This window comes from Oncorhynchus tshawytscha, linkage group LG01, assembly GCF_018296145.1.
Source record: "Oncorhynchus tshawytscha isolate Ot180627B linkage group LG01, Otsh_v2.0, whole genome shotgun sequence".
NCBI lineage: Eukaryota > Metazoa > Chordata > Actinopteri > Salmoniformes > Salmonidae > Oncorhynchus > Oncorhynchus tshawytscha.
In genome coordinates this window covers 19776306-19789761 of record NC_056429.1, presented here as the reverse complement: position 1 = coordinate 19789761, position 13456 = coordinate 19776306, and the positions used below count along the sequence as shown (strand labels likewise).

Here is a 13456-nt window from a genome sequence, read left to right as displayed (position 1 = left end):
GTCAGGAATTTAAAATTACACTGAATTGAGTTGTATGCAGTGGCAATTGGCCATGTGTTTTCTAACCAGATTATTATTTTTTTGTTAGGCTAGATTCACTATTTTGTTAGAACTGTTATTAAATCAAGCAGTATCTTGGATTAATATGAGCTCATGAATGACCAAAGTTTTTATTATTTAACTAGGCAAGTCAGTTAAGAACAAATTCTTATTTACAATGACGGCCTACCGGGGAACAGATTTTTACCTTGTCAGCTCGGGGATTCAATCTAGCAACCTTTCGGTTACTGGCTCAACGCTCTAACCACTACGCTACCTGCCACCAAATATATGGGTTTGCTCTAGTAGAGAAGGGGTTGTTTCTTCATAGGATAAGTAACATTTACTGTCAAGTTTTTTGGCCCAATGGATGAATTGAAAGCAATAAATTAGTTGATTTTTAGATTATTGAACAGAACAAAATGTTAACACTAATTAGCATATTTTGAAATGTTTTTGCATGATATAGAATAATGAAAACTTGTTTGTTTTTCATTAACCTAATAATCACGCTAAAAACATCACCACTGTTGGCTCATTTCAAAGCAAGAAAACCAATTGCATATTTTAATAATAGCTACATGTAATAAAAGTTTAGGTTTGTTTTACATTCCCTTATTTTGTGCCTGCCATTTGGCTGTAGGCTACTCTGCTAGCAGCTTGCTAAAAACTGCAAGCAAGCTAGCATTTTAGCTTCTCACATCTCCCCCATGTGAAATAATCAGATTTATAATGAAATAATATACCCTGGCAAATATTCTTGTACTTGCCAGTGCAACCTACAAAAAATTTCCAGTTTTGATATACTGTTGAATGTATTCGCTCCCATATCAGCAAAAATAGAACATTTATCATGTTTGCTCACGGAGAAAAAGCACATTGCTAGCAGCTGTTTTTACCGTTTCAAAATAGCCTGGAATCACGTAGATATTACTTCTAAACAAAGTACCTTTTGGGTGGACTTGAAGGCCTCAAAGTTCTTTGGTTTATTGTTTGAACAGTCACTGTGATTATATTTTTATCTATGCAAAATAGACTACTTTGTGCATAGCCTATATAGATCAAATAAAGGAACCAAGCGAGTTCTGACCATCCTTTCCTTTCTCCTTTCTGTCCCAATCGCTCTACCTCCCTCTTTCTCTGTCAGAATCGGATGGAGGAGAGCAAGGCTCTGTTCCGGACCATCATCACATATCCCTGGTTCCAGAACTCCTCCGTCATCCTGTTCCTCAACAAGAAGGACCTCTTGGAGGAGAAGATCACTTACTCCCACCTGGTCGACTACTTCCCAGAGTTTGATGGTAAACGACTCTTTACCTTTATCCTAGAACCTCTCTGCACTGGCTAATGTGGCCATGTCTAGTACCAGTATCTAGCTACTGAGGCAAATTATCAAATATAATGCATGATTTATTTATTTATTATTGGAACATTATTCATTTCAAACTCTACAGGTGGCATGAACAGACCTGAATGTATTTTTGTTAGTATTTAGTGACACCGTGTGGCTAGACAATGAACTGAAATGTAATACAAATTCACACCATTCAGGATTTAAATCGCTTACCTTTTGAGATCATGTAACATGTCGTCCTTTCAATTTAAAATGTTGTGTGTTCGTTGGTAGCACAGGTACACAGTGATGTGTCCTGTTGCCTGTAGCTTTGGGATAATGTGTGTGTGTACCCCTAGGGCCCCAGAGAGACGCTCAGGCAGGCCGGGAGTTTATCCTGAAGATGTTTGTGGACCTGAACCCTGACAGCGACAAGATCATCTACTCCCACTTCACCTGCGCCACGGACACAGAGAACATCCGCTTTGTGTTCGCTGCTGTCAAAGACACCATCCTGCAGCTCAACCTGAAGGAGTACAACCTGGTGTGAGAGAGAGAAATTGAGAGAAACCTCACACACAGCACAGAGTACACATCTACACACACACCTGCACTAACACACACGCAGACACATTCACCAACATGCATTTACACACACACACACACACTCTTGATCACACATGCGTAATATATTCCAGGTTCTATTCACCCCTGGTCCCAACATCCTCCTGCTCCTTGTCTATGGTTTAATTGGATGTATTTTTCCAGCTCCAGTCATTCCCCCCACTCCTCTCTTCCCTGCCCACTGCAGCCTGCATCCCTCCACTGACTTGACTTGGTGGTTGACAGCTCTCATTTGTCACCTGGTGTGGCTTGCGTCTCTGGGTCACCCCTGTTAAAGGAGGGGGGCTTGGGGGTGGGTAGGTAGGTTGGTAGGTAGAAGTCTGTTTGATTTGGTGGCTTGGGTGATTTAAAGGAAGGAGAGCTGAGGTGTAGGAAAGCAGGAAAAAGCCAGTGTCCCCCCTTCACAGTCAGCAGGGTCTGTCTGTGGGATGGGGGGGGGGGGCTGGGCACCCACCCAGGGCTGGGCACCCACCCACCAGTCTGCAGAGGGTTGTGGGTAACTGCATAGAATCGTTGGAGCAGGTGCGGGTGGTGCTGAGGTGTGGGGGGGAAGCTCAACTCTACATCGTCTTTGAGGTGTGTGTTTTTTTCCAAATCTCACGCTATGCTAGAAGTCACCTTGCACTGTTGAATGTAAAAAGTGTGTGTTACAATCAAGTGGATGCTCACACATAGACAGAGCAAGGGTGGGAGAGATGAAGTAAATTGATCTGTGTATATTAAGAATTATTTTAGGTGAGTTTATTGACTATTACTATTGCTACTACCGCTGTCCCAATGATGTTAATTAAAGATGAACAAGACCGCAGCGTTTCTCATTTCCAAGAGGAAAGTCACAATTATCCAATAGAGGATGGAACCTACATGATTGGAAACTGTTAAAGTTTCCTCCTTAATCCGCTGCTCCCCTGTCCGTCAGACAAAACATAATTTACACAATTTTTCACAGAACCCCTTGTTGAATTGGCAGCATCTTGTAACATTCTAAAACGACAATATGAATAAACTGCAGCACTATTTAGATTTAATTTGTCATGATTTTTACTCCTTAAAATGCTGTACCATTTGCCAAATGTTTTGTTTGCTGTAGATACAATCAAGTTGCCAGTATCAGTTACATCCCCCAAAACTTTTCAGATACGATGAACAAAATCAACTCGTTGGGGAATGGGGTGATGGAGATGACTGAAACGAAATGTGTATATTTACATGTCTTCTCTTATAGTTGCATTGAAAAGTTTGGTACATTAATTTAGGCAAAACTAATTTATATTTGCCGTACTATACCGTTTCTTTTGGACAATTGCCTAATTAATTACAATTGTTTGATAGTGTGTTTCTGTGAATCTTCCAATGAAGGTAAACAACTTGCTGTACTTGTGCAGATGACATAAAGGAGTAGTAAGGAGCAATAGTTTGTTGTAATAAAGAAATCTTTAGTGCTGCCAGCTAACTTAAGTCACAAGTTGGTCCTCTACACGGTGTCAGTACAGCTTCTCTTTGTTAAAGGTATTGGATATTTTTTCCCTATTTGGCCAATATTTTGAGAAATGGTAGTGATAAATTAGAGAAGTGTTTTTTTTTATTTGTCTAATTTATGGACCAGAGCTCTAGATGTTGTTCATCTGACTCTTCCTCCCTACTTCCATCTAGAAGTGTCTCCATCAGATGGGAGACTGGGAGAGACAGGGTCCATACTGCTGTTAAAAAAATATGATTTTATCGGCATGTGATCTACCTTTCTTTAGAGACCTCATACTTTGTAGTTGCAGTTATGTTCTGCTTCAATTTTGAAATGCTTGAGAATGGGAAAATTCTTTTCCATTTTGGGTTGGTGCATTATGCAAATAGAAAAAAAGAGACTCATCAGTGGTTGAATTTAACTGGTCTGTGCTTGCATTTTTGTAATTTTAAGATTTTAGTTTGGTATTTGTTTTTAATCCCATATCTTGTCTTTTGCTTGATAGTTAAGATTCCATAGCTAACAATATGTCGATAGATTGCTATTTTGTCTTTAACGTAATTCAGGTGAGTTTTCATTATAAGGGCTACTACTAGCAAAGTTGACAGAGAATTAAAGGACTCTATGAATGATATAGAGCAATAGGTGCAATTAAAGTGAGTGTTATGAATCAGGGAGCCAGTGTTGGGGTGTGTTGATGCCAAGGGGAAGGCCATTGCCACAGGTTGAGTGCAAACTATCCAGGGATGCCAGTTGGTGATCATTGGAGGATGAATTCTGCTGGCTATTTGCCTGTAAACTTTGACCAGCCTGTTTGGGCCTGAGCAGAGCCTAGTAAAACCACGAGGGGATCGCATAGCTGCCTGCCTCAGCCAATCTTTAGTCTGCTCTTCCGTTCCCACCTGCCATTCATGTCTTCAGCTTGGCTTTAGTCCATTGTTGTGGATGGTTTGTGTTTTATGTGCCCTACTAGTCATGTTTCTATGCTTGACATTTATATACTAAGAAAGACCAGGACTGGAAGACATATGATTGCCACGGAGCTATTTGCACTCCAGAGAGCGTTGGGTGAGAGCGGTTAGGTGAAACTTAACACTTTAGAGTTATCATGAATGCAGACTTGTTTTTCATATTTTGTATTTTTGGTGCCAAAAATAATGGCCAAATTGAGTGCAGGGTGCCCAAATATTTTTCACATTCTACTGTACATGGCAATCACTTACCCTGCAAAGTGAAGTTTGTGCTCTGTTTAAGATCTTGCTGTGTGTTTACAATTACATTGAATTGCAACCTAAGAATGTTTTACCCATAATGTTGGCTTGGGTATACGTTTCAGTCCCCCTTAACTAATGTCCACTGTATACTAGCCTGGCTGAAAGGTCCAACTTTTACCTTTCCTCTACATTCTCTACCCCAGTTGTTAAATGGTTTGTGCAATTCATGGAAATATCTATAAATGTTGCTTTCACTGAAGGTGGAAAAGTATGACCTTTTTTTTGACTTAATTAAGTGCCACAGTGATTTAAAAATGTTGAAACATGTTGGACATTTTGTAATACCTTGTCATTTGGCCAACCCACGGTGGAGGCGGCCTTGTCGTGAAGGCAGCTTGTGAGTTGTCAGGGATGTTTGGTGTTGCATAACTTGTATTTGAAGGCCTTTCTTTGTTAATGGTCCCACACCTAATACTTTATATACCACATTATTTGTGAACTGTACATAAAAAGCAGAAATATGAATGCTTCCTGTACAACTGCAGATGAGGCTTTCAACTAAATTTGAACATACTTTTTGTCGTGATTGCATATGTCTGAACGGATGTTTTTGGTTTAAATAGTTGAGCTTGTAGGCAAGTTTTCATTTCTCTCTCAGGAGTACGAAAGTCTCTTGCCAGGGCAGGCTGGACTGAGATGTTGCCAGTGGTACTTCAGATCACCACCAACAAGGCAGCTTGTTTTTGAATTGTTTTAGAGTGGTTACTGCTTCTCTGCTGCTCTGTTACCTCAAGAAGCACACTCCATCCCCTTTGACCTGTGGTTTACTTTCTTAGGTAGAGTAGGGTTTAGTTCTACATGTGACACTCATGCTGGGCTCTCTTCATGCTTGTAACCCCCCAGTGGTTTTGCATTAATTTAGTTACATTGTACACCTTTTGCTCTCTACTGTAGGTATCTGCATCAGCTTGTGATCCAGTGGTTTTGAGGTGTATGATGTGCTGTGTGGTTGCTTCACTCTAAAAAACACTGTACAAATGTCTGGCGCAGGCCTCCCTCCCTGCTGTTGGCAGATATGAGAATGCTACCATGAGTTTTCTGAGCATACAGTCAGTGTTAGTTTAAACCAAGTACATTGGTTTTCTCCACATGTGGACTATGGACAGTGTGTATGTAGCTATGTGTCATGTGCACCCTCTACAGCACACTAATTGAACATCACAATAACTAGTAAGAGAACACGGAAGAAGTACTGTCGTCACTAAAACCAGCACAGTGGGGATTGAAGAAGGGATACACTACTTGAGGCAAGTCCATGCCATAGACTGACTAGCACTACAGTATATACAAACAGTTGCCACCATTTTTCCATACAGTTCATTTTGAAATAAGCCTGTTAAACTTTATTTATTGTAATGCTTTGCCAAGTGAAGGTACCGAAAGAGTAAAATACTGTAGCAGTTGGATTCATCTGTGTTTTTTAGAATATCAGCTGTTGTCTCCTCTTACTTGATCTTTAATCCTTTCTTTCTCACGGGTCAATGCACTGAACCTGCGCTGCAGCAATGGGACTTCCTGCATTCATGCAACTTACATGTTCATTTAAGCACGTTTTGTTGGTACTATGAGATGTGTATACACTTTTGATGGTTAATGCTTTTTCTTGAGATCCATACTGATGTGATGGATGCACAGAAATGCTAAAAGCTCTTATTGCATCTTTTTGTTTCTTTTGTAAGGCTGATGCATTACCTGAACTCTTGTATTTAGGAGCACTTAATATGATAGATTTTTAAATAAGAGGTTAAATAAACTTTGTGTAGTGGTGTATAAATTGAAAGTAATGTATTTTTTTCTTAAGTATACCAAATGTAAATTATGTACAATAATGAATGTGCCAATCCCCTTTCTTTGTAGAGCCAGACTCTTAACAAGTGCCAATGTTGTGAAAAATCATAAGGACCTATGTATTTCATGGTCCACTTTTTAAAACAAATAAACACTAAGTATGTGATTAAGATGAATAAATAAATTAAAATGAATGAAAAAGGTGAATTTTATTCTGTATTTAATGATAAACTGCTGTTTTGAAAGAAATCACATTTTAATTGCATGTGATGGTTTGGGTGGGGGGAGGGGGATAAACTGTATTAATGCGAAGCCCTCCAGAAAAGGGACCTAATGGGTATTGATTTACAGTATTTTAGCCATGTTTCTCTTTTGTATGTTTCATTTCAACCACTGTTGCCTGAACCTCATTCAAACATGAAAATGATTTTCATAGCCTTCTCCTTTAAAGAAAAAGTATTTGTTTTAAATTGGAATAAAATGTGTTCCTATACTCTGCTGGTGTTCTGTCTGTATATTATGAACTCATTTCTGAACAATTAGCTTTTGAAATACAGCCTATGCTGCACCTTTTAATGAGGCTTTATGATTGAAACAAAAAATCATCCAGAAGACAAACTTGATACATTTTATGTGGTTGACATTTGTTGTTGATACCACAGTGGGAAACGATAGATAACAGAAATTCAATGCAGCTAGTGTACTCATTCAAGGTGGAATTTGTTCCCTTCCACGAGGGGCGCTAGTTCTTTAGCCATTACATTTCTGGGATGACGTTTTGGGCATGTTGAGAAGTGCAACGTAGAACGTTTCAGATAGAAATGCATTTTCTTTTAACACCCACTGCGTTCTATTCCAATTGGCATAGAATATGATTTGTTCTGTACGGTGGATATCTTTGTGGGGCGTTTTGTGACGTCGCAACTTGCCTCAGGAATGGAATGTGGACTCCAGCCTCCGCCACAAATTCGGATTTAGGCTAGGGACAGATTTGACAGACGCTGAGCAAGTGTATACTTTAAAGTTTACTGTAAGATTTGTTAATTATTTAAGCTTTAGTTTTTTTGCGCCAACTGTTTGTTTACCAGCACTAGTTAATAAACGTGAGGAATTCAATTTAAGCGAATACAGAGGTCCATTTTGTTATTTTTGCGAATTCGAGCAGTTTTCCCTCTGAAGCGTTGTGTGTTAGCGGACATATAGCTTTAGCTGGCTTTGTTGGGTTGGCGAAAACACACGGCGAAAGAAGACCGAACAAAAGAAACCAGGAAAAAACCTAGCGTTATCCATAACATTTGTAGTTATATGCATATTATATTTAGCTAGCTAGTGTACTAGTTACGTTACCTATAAACTGAAAACTAACGTTAGCAACAGCGATTAATCATTTTGAGCGACAGCCTTTGAAGAATTAAGAAAGGACCATTCAAATGGTTGAGGTTTGTATTTCATCACCAACGAAAACGAGATTCCAGCTGGTAGCTACTAGGCTACTTTTGTCGAGTGATATACACCTGGACAAACAAGAGATATTGATTAGCTAGCTGACGCCAGCTGCATCACCAATTTTGGGGACAATAACTAGCGTTCGCTAGTGAGCTGGTCAACTCGTGTGATTATTGGCTAGATTCGAGTTTGCAAATACGGACAAAGAGGGGAACAACAAGCCAATATTTTTGGGGGGCTACATTTTGAACACTCATCATTCATCGTATTTGGGAAGGAAAACAATAAACAAGGAATTGACATGATGTTTCCACAATCCAGACATTCAGTAAGTGGATTTAATGTAATATTCGGAGAATCACTAGATTATTTTCTGTATTTAACTTGTTTGTCTGCGTGTGCCAGTTAGATTGTATATAGTTATACAATGAGCAGACATCGTTACTTTGTATTGCATCAGGTTTTTATGTTTTCAGCATGTCACTTCCATCAAAAAAATTGATCGTCACATTTAGTTTCAAATCTGAATTAAGCAGACCCCCGGGGGCAATTTGATTACTAAACCAGACATAAATTAGGGCCTATTTATGCCTAACCACCCGTATTATGCTTAGCTACTTGTTGTGCCCATACATTTGTATGCCGTTTGTTGACTGCGATTTCACTGGTTATTAATTAAAGTGGAAAATAATCATGCTCATTTCCAAGTATTTGCATCAAACTGTCGGTGACACAATTCCAATATTTGTTCTGTTCAATACAAAATCGCATGATTTGCATTGCTAATGAATTTGGATTGCAAGGCAGATGGGAAATGTAGAACGGATGGCTATTTTACTGTAGCTACAAGTATACAAGCCCGACAACGTAATGCATACAGTGTAGTGATTACTCTTACAGGGAGCCCCATATGATGACATTGAAGAAGTTGAGGGACTTTGCAGACATGATACAGGAACTGGGGGTAGATTTGGTTCATGTCCAATGTTGAAACATTTAAGATAATTAACTTTCGAAATCAGAACTGCCTGTCTATGATTTGTTGTCAATGGAATTTATAGTTTCTTTGACAACGATAAGTACGGCTGTCTACATGATCCTCTTGACAATAAAATACTTAAGTGAAGTATCTACCTGAGTATCCAGAATATACTGAGGGGTAGAGCTGGTACTGGCTTGCGATTCATGGCCTGCAACCCATGTAGTAGGTCTGTGTTGTGCCTTAATAACCACGTTTCCATCCAGTTGTTATGCAAGTATAGTAATGGCGTATTAATAAATAACATAACATGACAGGTGTTATGGAAACATGAAGTGTCGGTACAATTTCGTTCGACTTGCATGAAAATTGGTGGCGTAAACCATCACTTGGTGTCACGGGATGATATGCCAAATTGTACAACCACAACGTGGGAAAGCATTAAGGGCCTGATTCAGACTTAGGAAATGTACTCTTTTTATACGCACGCCTTTCCTACGCACTTCTCAGTAGTTCTTTTTCAGGCTTACGCGTCGAACACACCGACAGTGTCATTGCATTTTGGTACACCAGAATTACGTTAATTTCCAATGAAACGCTGCGTTTGCCTTGCAGCGTGGCAGACGCAGTTTCGGTGCGTTTACTCTTGTCTATACGTTGGATTTATCGAACCTATGCGTCAAACTGTATGCATAGATTGCTTGACAGACATGGTAGCAGAAGTTGAATGTTGAACCTTTGTTGCATACATGTGCAGATGATGCTGCATTCTATTTTGAGCAATGATGCTGACCGGTGTGATCGACAGCTTCATTGCATTTTGGTACACCAGAAGTAATTAATTTCCAGTGGAATGCTGCGTTTGCCTTGTAGCATTGCTGTTGCAGTGCGTTCTGTGTGGTGCATACTTTGGATTTATCGAATGTATGCTCAAAATGTATGTGTAGATGACTTGACAGAAATGGTAGCAGAAGGTGAATGTTGAACTTTTGTTGCATACACATCTAGATGATCCTGTATACTATTTTGCGCAAAAACACTATCGGTGTGATCAAGGCATTCATTACCATATGCCGGTGCAATGTTGTTCCCTTGCCTGCACTTGAATAAATGTAATTCACCTGGTGAAAACCCTCCCACTTGCTGTGTTTTTCCTCATGGAGTTGTCATTCAATAGGGGTTTCAGTACATTTATATAAAGACATCTTAAAAAAAAAAGAAATCTAACTTACTAGAGTATATGGAGAAAACGTTCATAACATTAGGGATCAATGAGAGAAGGCCATGTCAATACACACATTTGTCTCCTTTTCAGCACCAATTGGTGCATTCAAAAATACTCTATTTGGGGTTAGGAAAGTATTTATGAATAATTAAAAAACAGGTTTGGAACGCCTTTACACAAAATGTATTGGTTTATCAAAAATACACTGGTTTGATTCATCCTGAAAATTACCATATTCAACTGTTCCAGCCATGACAAATTGGAAGGTGAGAAAAGTGTAGAATATGGTTTGAACAGTAGTCTATAAATCTACCTTAATATTCCTCACTTATCGTGGAACTGTGACAACAGTCCAGTCATCATGAACCGTGTTCCAGGTTTAAACTGATACATATGGTCTGTGTTCCATAATGATTCAAATAGGCTACAAGTCCCAAATTATTTCACAACTTGTAATACTTTAGCCTACTATGAACCACTATTGCTAGCGATCCTCAGGAACAGCCACACGAACGTGACAGAGGAAACGTAAACAAACAATATATAATGGTGCAAAGTGTAAGGAAAGTAACACGGTTATAAATGCATGCGGGTATAACTGTGGCTACCGATAGTGGCTAATACAATACATTGTACTTTAAAAAAAAAAGTTTTTATATATACAGTGAAAAAGTCCAGGCATATAAATTAAACATTCTAGAACTCAAATGGGGTGTATCTGTAGACACACATTCATTTATTTGATTTCCACCTAAAACAAATAGCGGGTGAATAGCATGCTATTGTCATGCTTAAGATCAAGGTCAGACTACGCGTAGAGAGAAGTACTTAACTAAGGTCGGACCACCCGACCCCCACCGAAAGAGTTTGATGATGAGCTTGATGCAAATTTCCTATAAATATTGATGGTATTATTTGAATGCTGGTGAGATGATGATCGATGCTTGGCTGCAAGTTATCAAATAAAAATGATATTGCTCTTATCCATATCTTATAACCTATCCTGTCAACTTTATCAGAGAAATGTCTAGAGAGCATGCGGCAAAAACAGATTGGGCAAGTTTACAATTTATCGCAAAAGTTTTGGCAGTCGTCGGTAGATGGAAACACATTGAATTTCTTGGTGTTTGCAAAAGTACTTTTTATGTGCACTACGCCATCACACACAGCATTTTGTCCTCAATAAGTCAGTTACATGGAAACACCTCTCGTGGGAAAATGTGAATATTCTTTATGCATATTTTAGAATATTCACCAAAAAAATCAGTCTCCATTTGTATTAAAACCTAGCTATTGTGTGTAATGGAATGCATATTTCCCAGCATGAAAACAACTAACCCTGGTGGGTACCTTTTCATGACTGCAATAGGCCAAAATCTTTTTCCCAATTTCCCATGGTAATAGAAATTGGTATATGGAAGAAAAAAAACTGATTCTCAACCCATGGTCACATAACTCACATTTGTGTACATATTCGGGTAAAAAAGGAACACTTCAGTAAAAGTCTATTTGAAATGTTCACATTACTGTCATGTGCTAAACAAGCAATTGCATGTGTAGACCCTGTCGTTCCCAGCTCAAATAAAACCTGAAATGAAAGTTTTGGAATACAATGTCGGCAAAAACTATTATGTTACCACGGTGTGCTTGCTCCATAGCAACAATTTGTCATTGCCAGTGCCAACGTAGAAGGGGGAGGAATTGTTTGCTCAGGCTAGAGCCTGGATGTCTCACGATATGAATGGTGTGCCCTTGTGCATGCAGCCGCAGGATGCGTCTCTGTTCTAAGACTGGCAGTGTGTCTGAGAAGACTGCAACGGTTCCAACCACTTCATCAGTGTGCAGAGGAGAAGGAAAGAGCTCCTAATTGTGTGAAACACCGAACTGGATCCCCATCCCATTCTACAGAACCCTTCAACTGACTGAGACACTTTCTGTATTTTGAAAGTTATATCTTGAAAACTTGCTGACATGCAAAAAAACAGTGCACTAATGAAACAAATTAAGAGGTCGACCGATTATGATTTTTCAACGCTGATACCCGATTATTGGAGGACCAAAAAAGCCGATGACGATTTTATTTATTTGTAATAATGACAATTACAACAATACTGAATGAACACTTATTTTAACTTAATATAATACATCCATAAAATCAATTTAGCCTCAAGTAAATAATGAAACATGTTCAATTTGGTTTAAATAATGCAAAAACAAAGTGTTGGAGAAGAAAGTAAAAGTGCAATATGTGCTAACGTTTCAGTTCCTTGCTCAGAACATGAGAACATATGAAAGCTGGTGGTTCCTTTTAACATGAGTCTTCAATATTCCCAGGTAAGAAGTTTTAGGTTGTAGCTATTATAGGACTATTTCCCTCTACCATTTGTATTTCATTGACCTTTGACTATTGGATGTTCTTATAGGCACTTTAGTATTGCCAGTGTAACAGTATAGCTTCCCTCCCTCTGCTCGCTCCTCGCTGGGCTCGAACCAGCAACACAACGACAACAGCCACCATCGAAGCAGCGTTACCCATGCAGAGCAAGGGGAACAACAACTAGAAGGCTCAGAGCGAGTGACGTTTGAAACGCTATTAGCGCGCGCTAACTAGCTAGCCATTTCACTTCGGTTACACCAGCCTCATCTCGGGAGTTGATAGGCTTGAAATAAGTCATAAACAGCGCAATGCTTGACGCACAACGAAGAGCTGCTGGCAAAACGCACAAAAGTGCTGTTTGAATGAATGTTTACGCGCCTGCTTCTGCTTACCACCGCTCAGTCAGATACTTAGGTACTTGTATGCTTGTATGCTCAGTCATATTATATGCAACGCAGGACACGCTAGATAATATCTAGTAATATCATCAACCATGTGTAGTTAACTAGTGTTTACGATTGATTGTTTTTTATAAGATAAGTTTAATGCTAGCTAGCAACTTACCTTGGCTTACTGCATTCGCGTAACAGGCAGTCTCCTTGTGGAGTGCAACGAGAGAGAGGCAGGTCGTTATTGCATTGGACTAGTTAACTGTAAGGTTGCAAGATTGGATCCCCCGAGCTGACAAGGTGAAACTCTGTCGTTCTGCCCCTGAACGAGGCAGTTAACCCACCGTTCCTAGGCCGTCATTGAAAATAAGAATGTGTTCTTAACTGACTTGCCTAGTTAAATAATGGTATAAAAAAAATACAGATTTCCGATTGTTATGAAAACTTGAAATCAGCCCTAATTAATCGGCCATTCCGATTAATCGGTCAACCTCTAAAGCAAATACCAAAATATAGTTTT

The 13456-nt window shown here is 39.2% G+C and overlaps 2 protein-coding genes across 9 annotated transcripts in view; both read left to right on the top strand.

Annotated features, from left to right (window-relative positions):
• Window positions 1-7013, top strand: part of LOC112236359 (guanine nucleotide-binding protein subunit alpha-11) — a 71401-nt gene extending 64388 nt beyond the window's left edge. For all 7 annotated transcript variants that reach the window (XM_024405304.2, XM_042306654.1, XM_024404972.2 and 4 more), the window contains 2 exons: window positions 1187-1340; window positions 1732-7013. In XM_024405304.2, coding sequence (XP_024261072.1) covers window positions 1187-1340; window positions 1732-1922 — 345 coding nt within the window. In that variant the 3' untranslated portion in view covers window positions 1923-7013. The remainder of the gene's footprint in view (window positions 1-1186; window positions 1341-1731) is intronic.
• A 396-nt stretch (window positions 7014-7409) lies between these two features.
• The window catches only part of LOC112236203 (TLE family member 5), a 44985-nt gene continuing 38938 nt past the window's right edge, over window positions 7410-13456 (top strand). The window contains exon 1 of one of the 2 annotated variants that reach the window (XM_024404816.2): window positions 7410-8294. In XM_024404816.2, the coding sequence (XP_024260584.1) occupies window positions 8268-8294 (27 nt within the window). In that variant the 5' untranslated portion in view covers window positions 7410-8267. The remainder of the gene's footprint in view (window positions 8295-13456) is intronic. The other variant, XM_024404877.2, reaches the window with a different exon arrangement.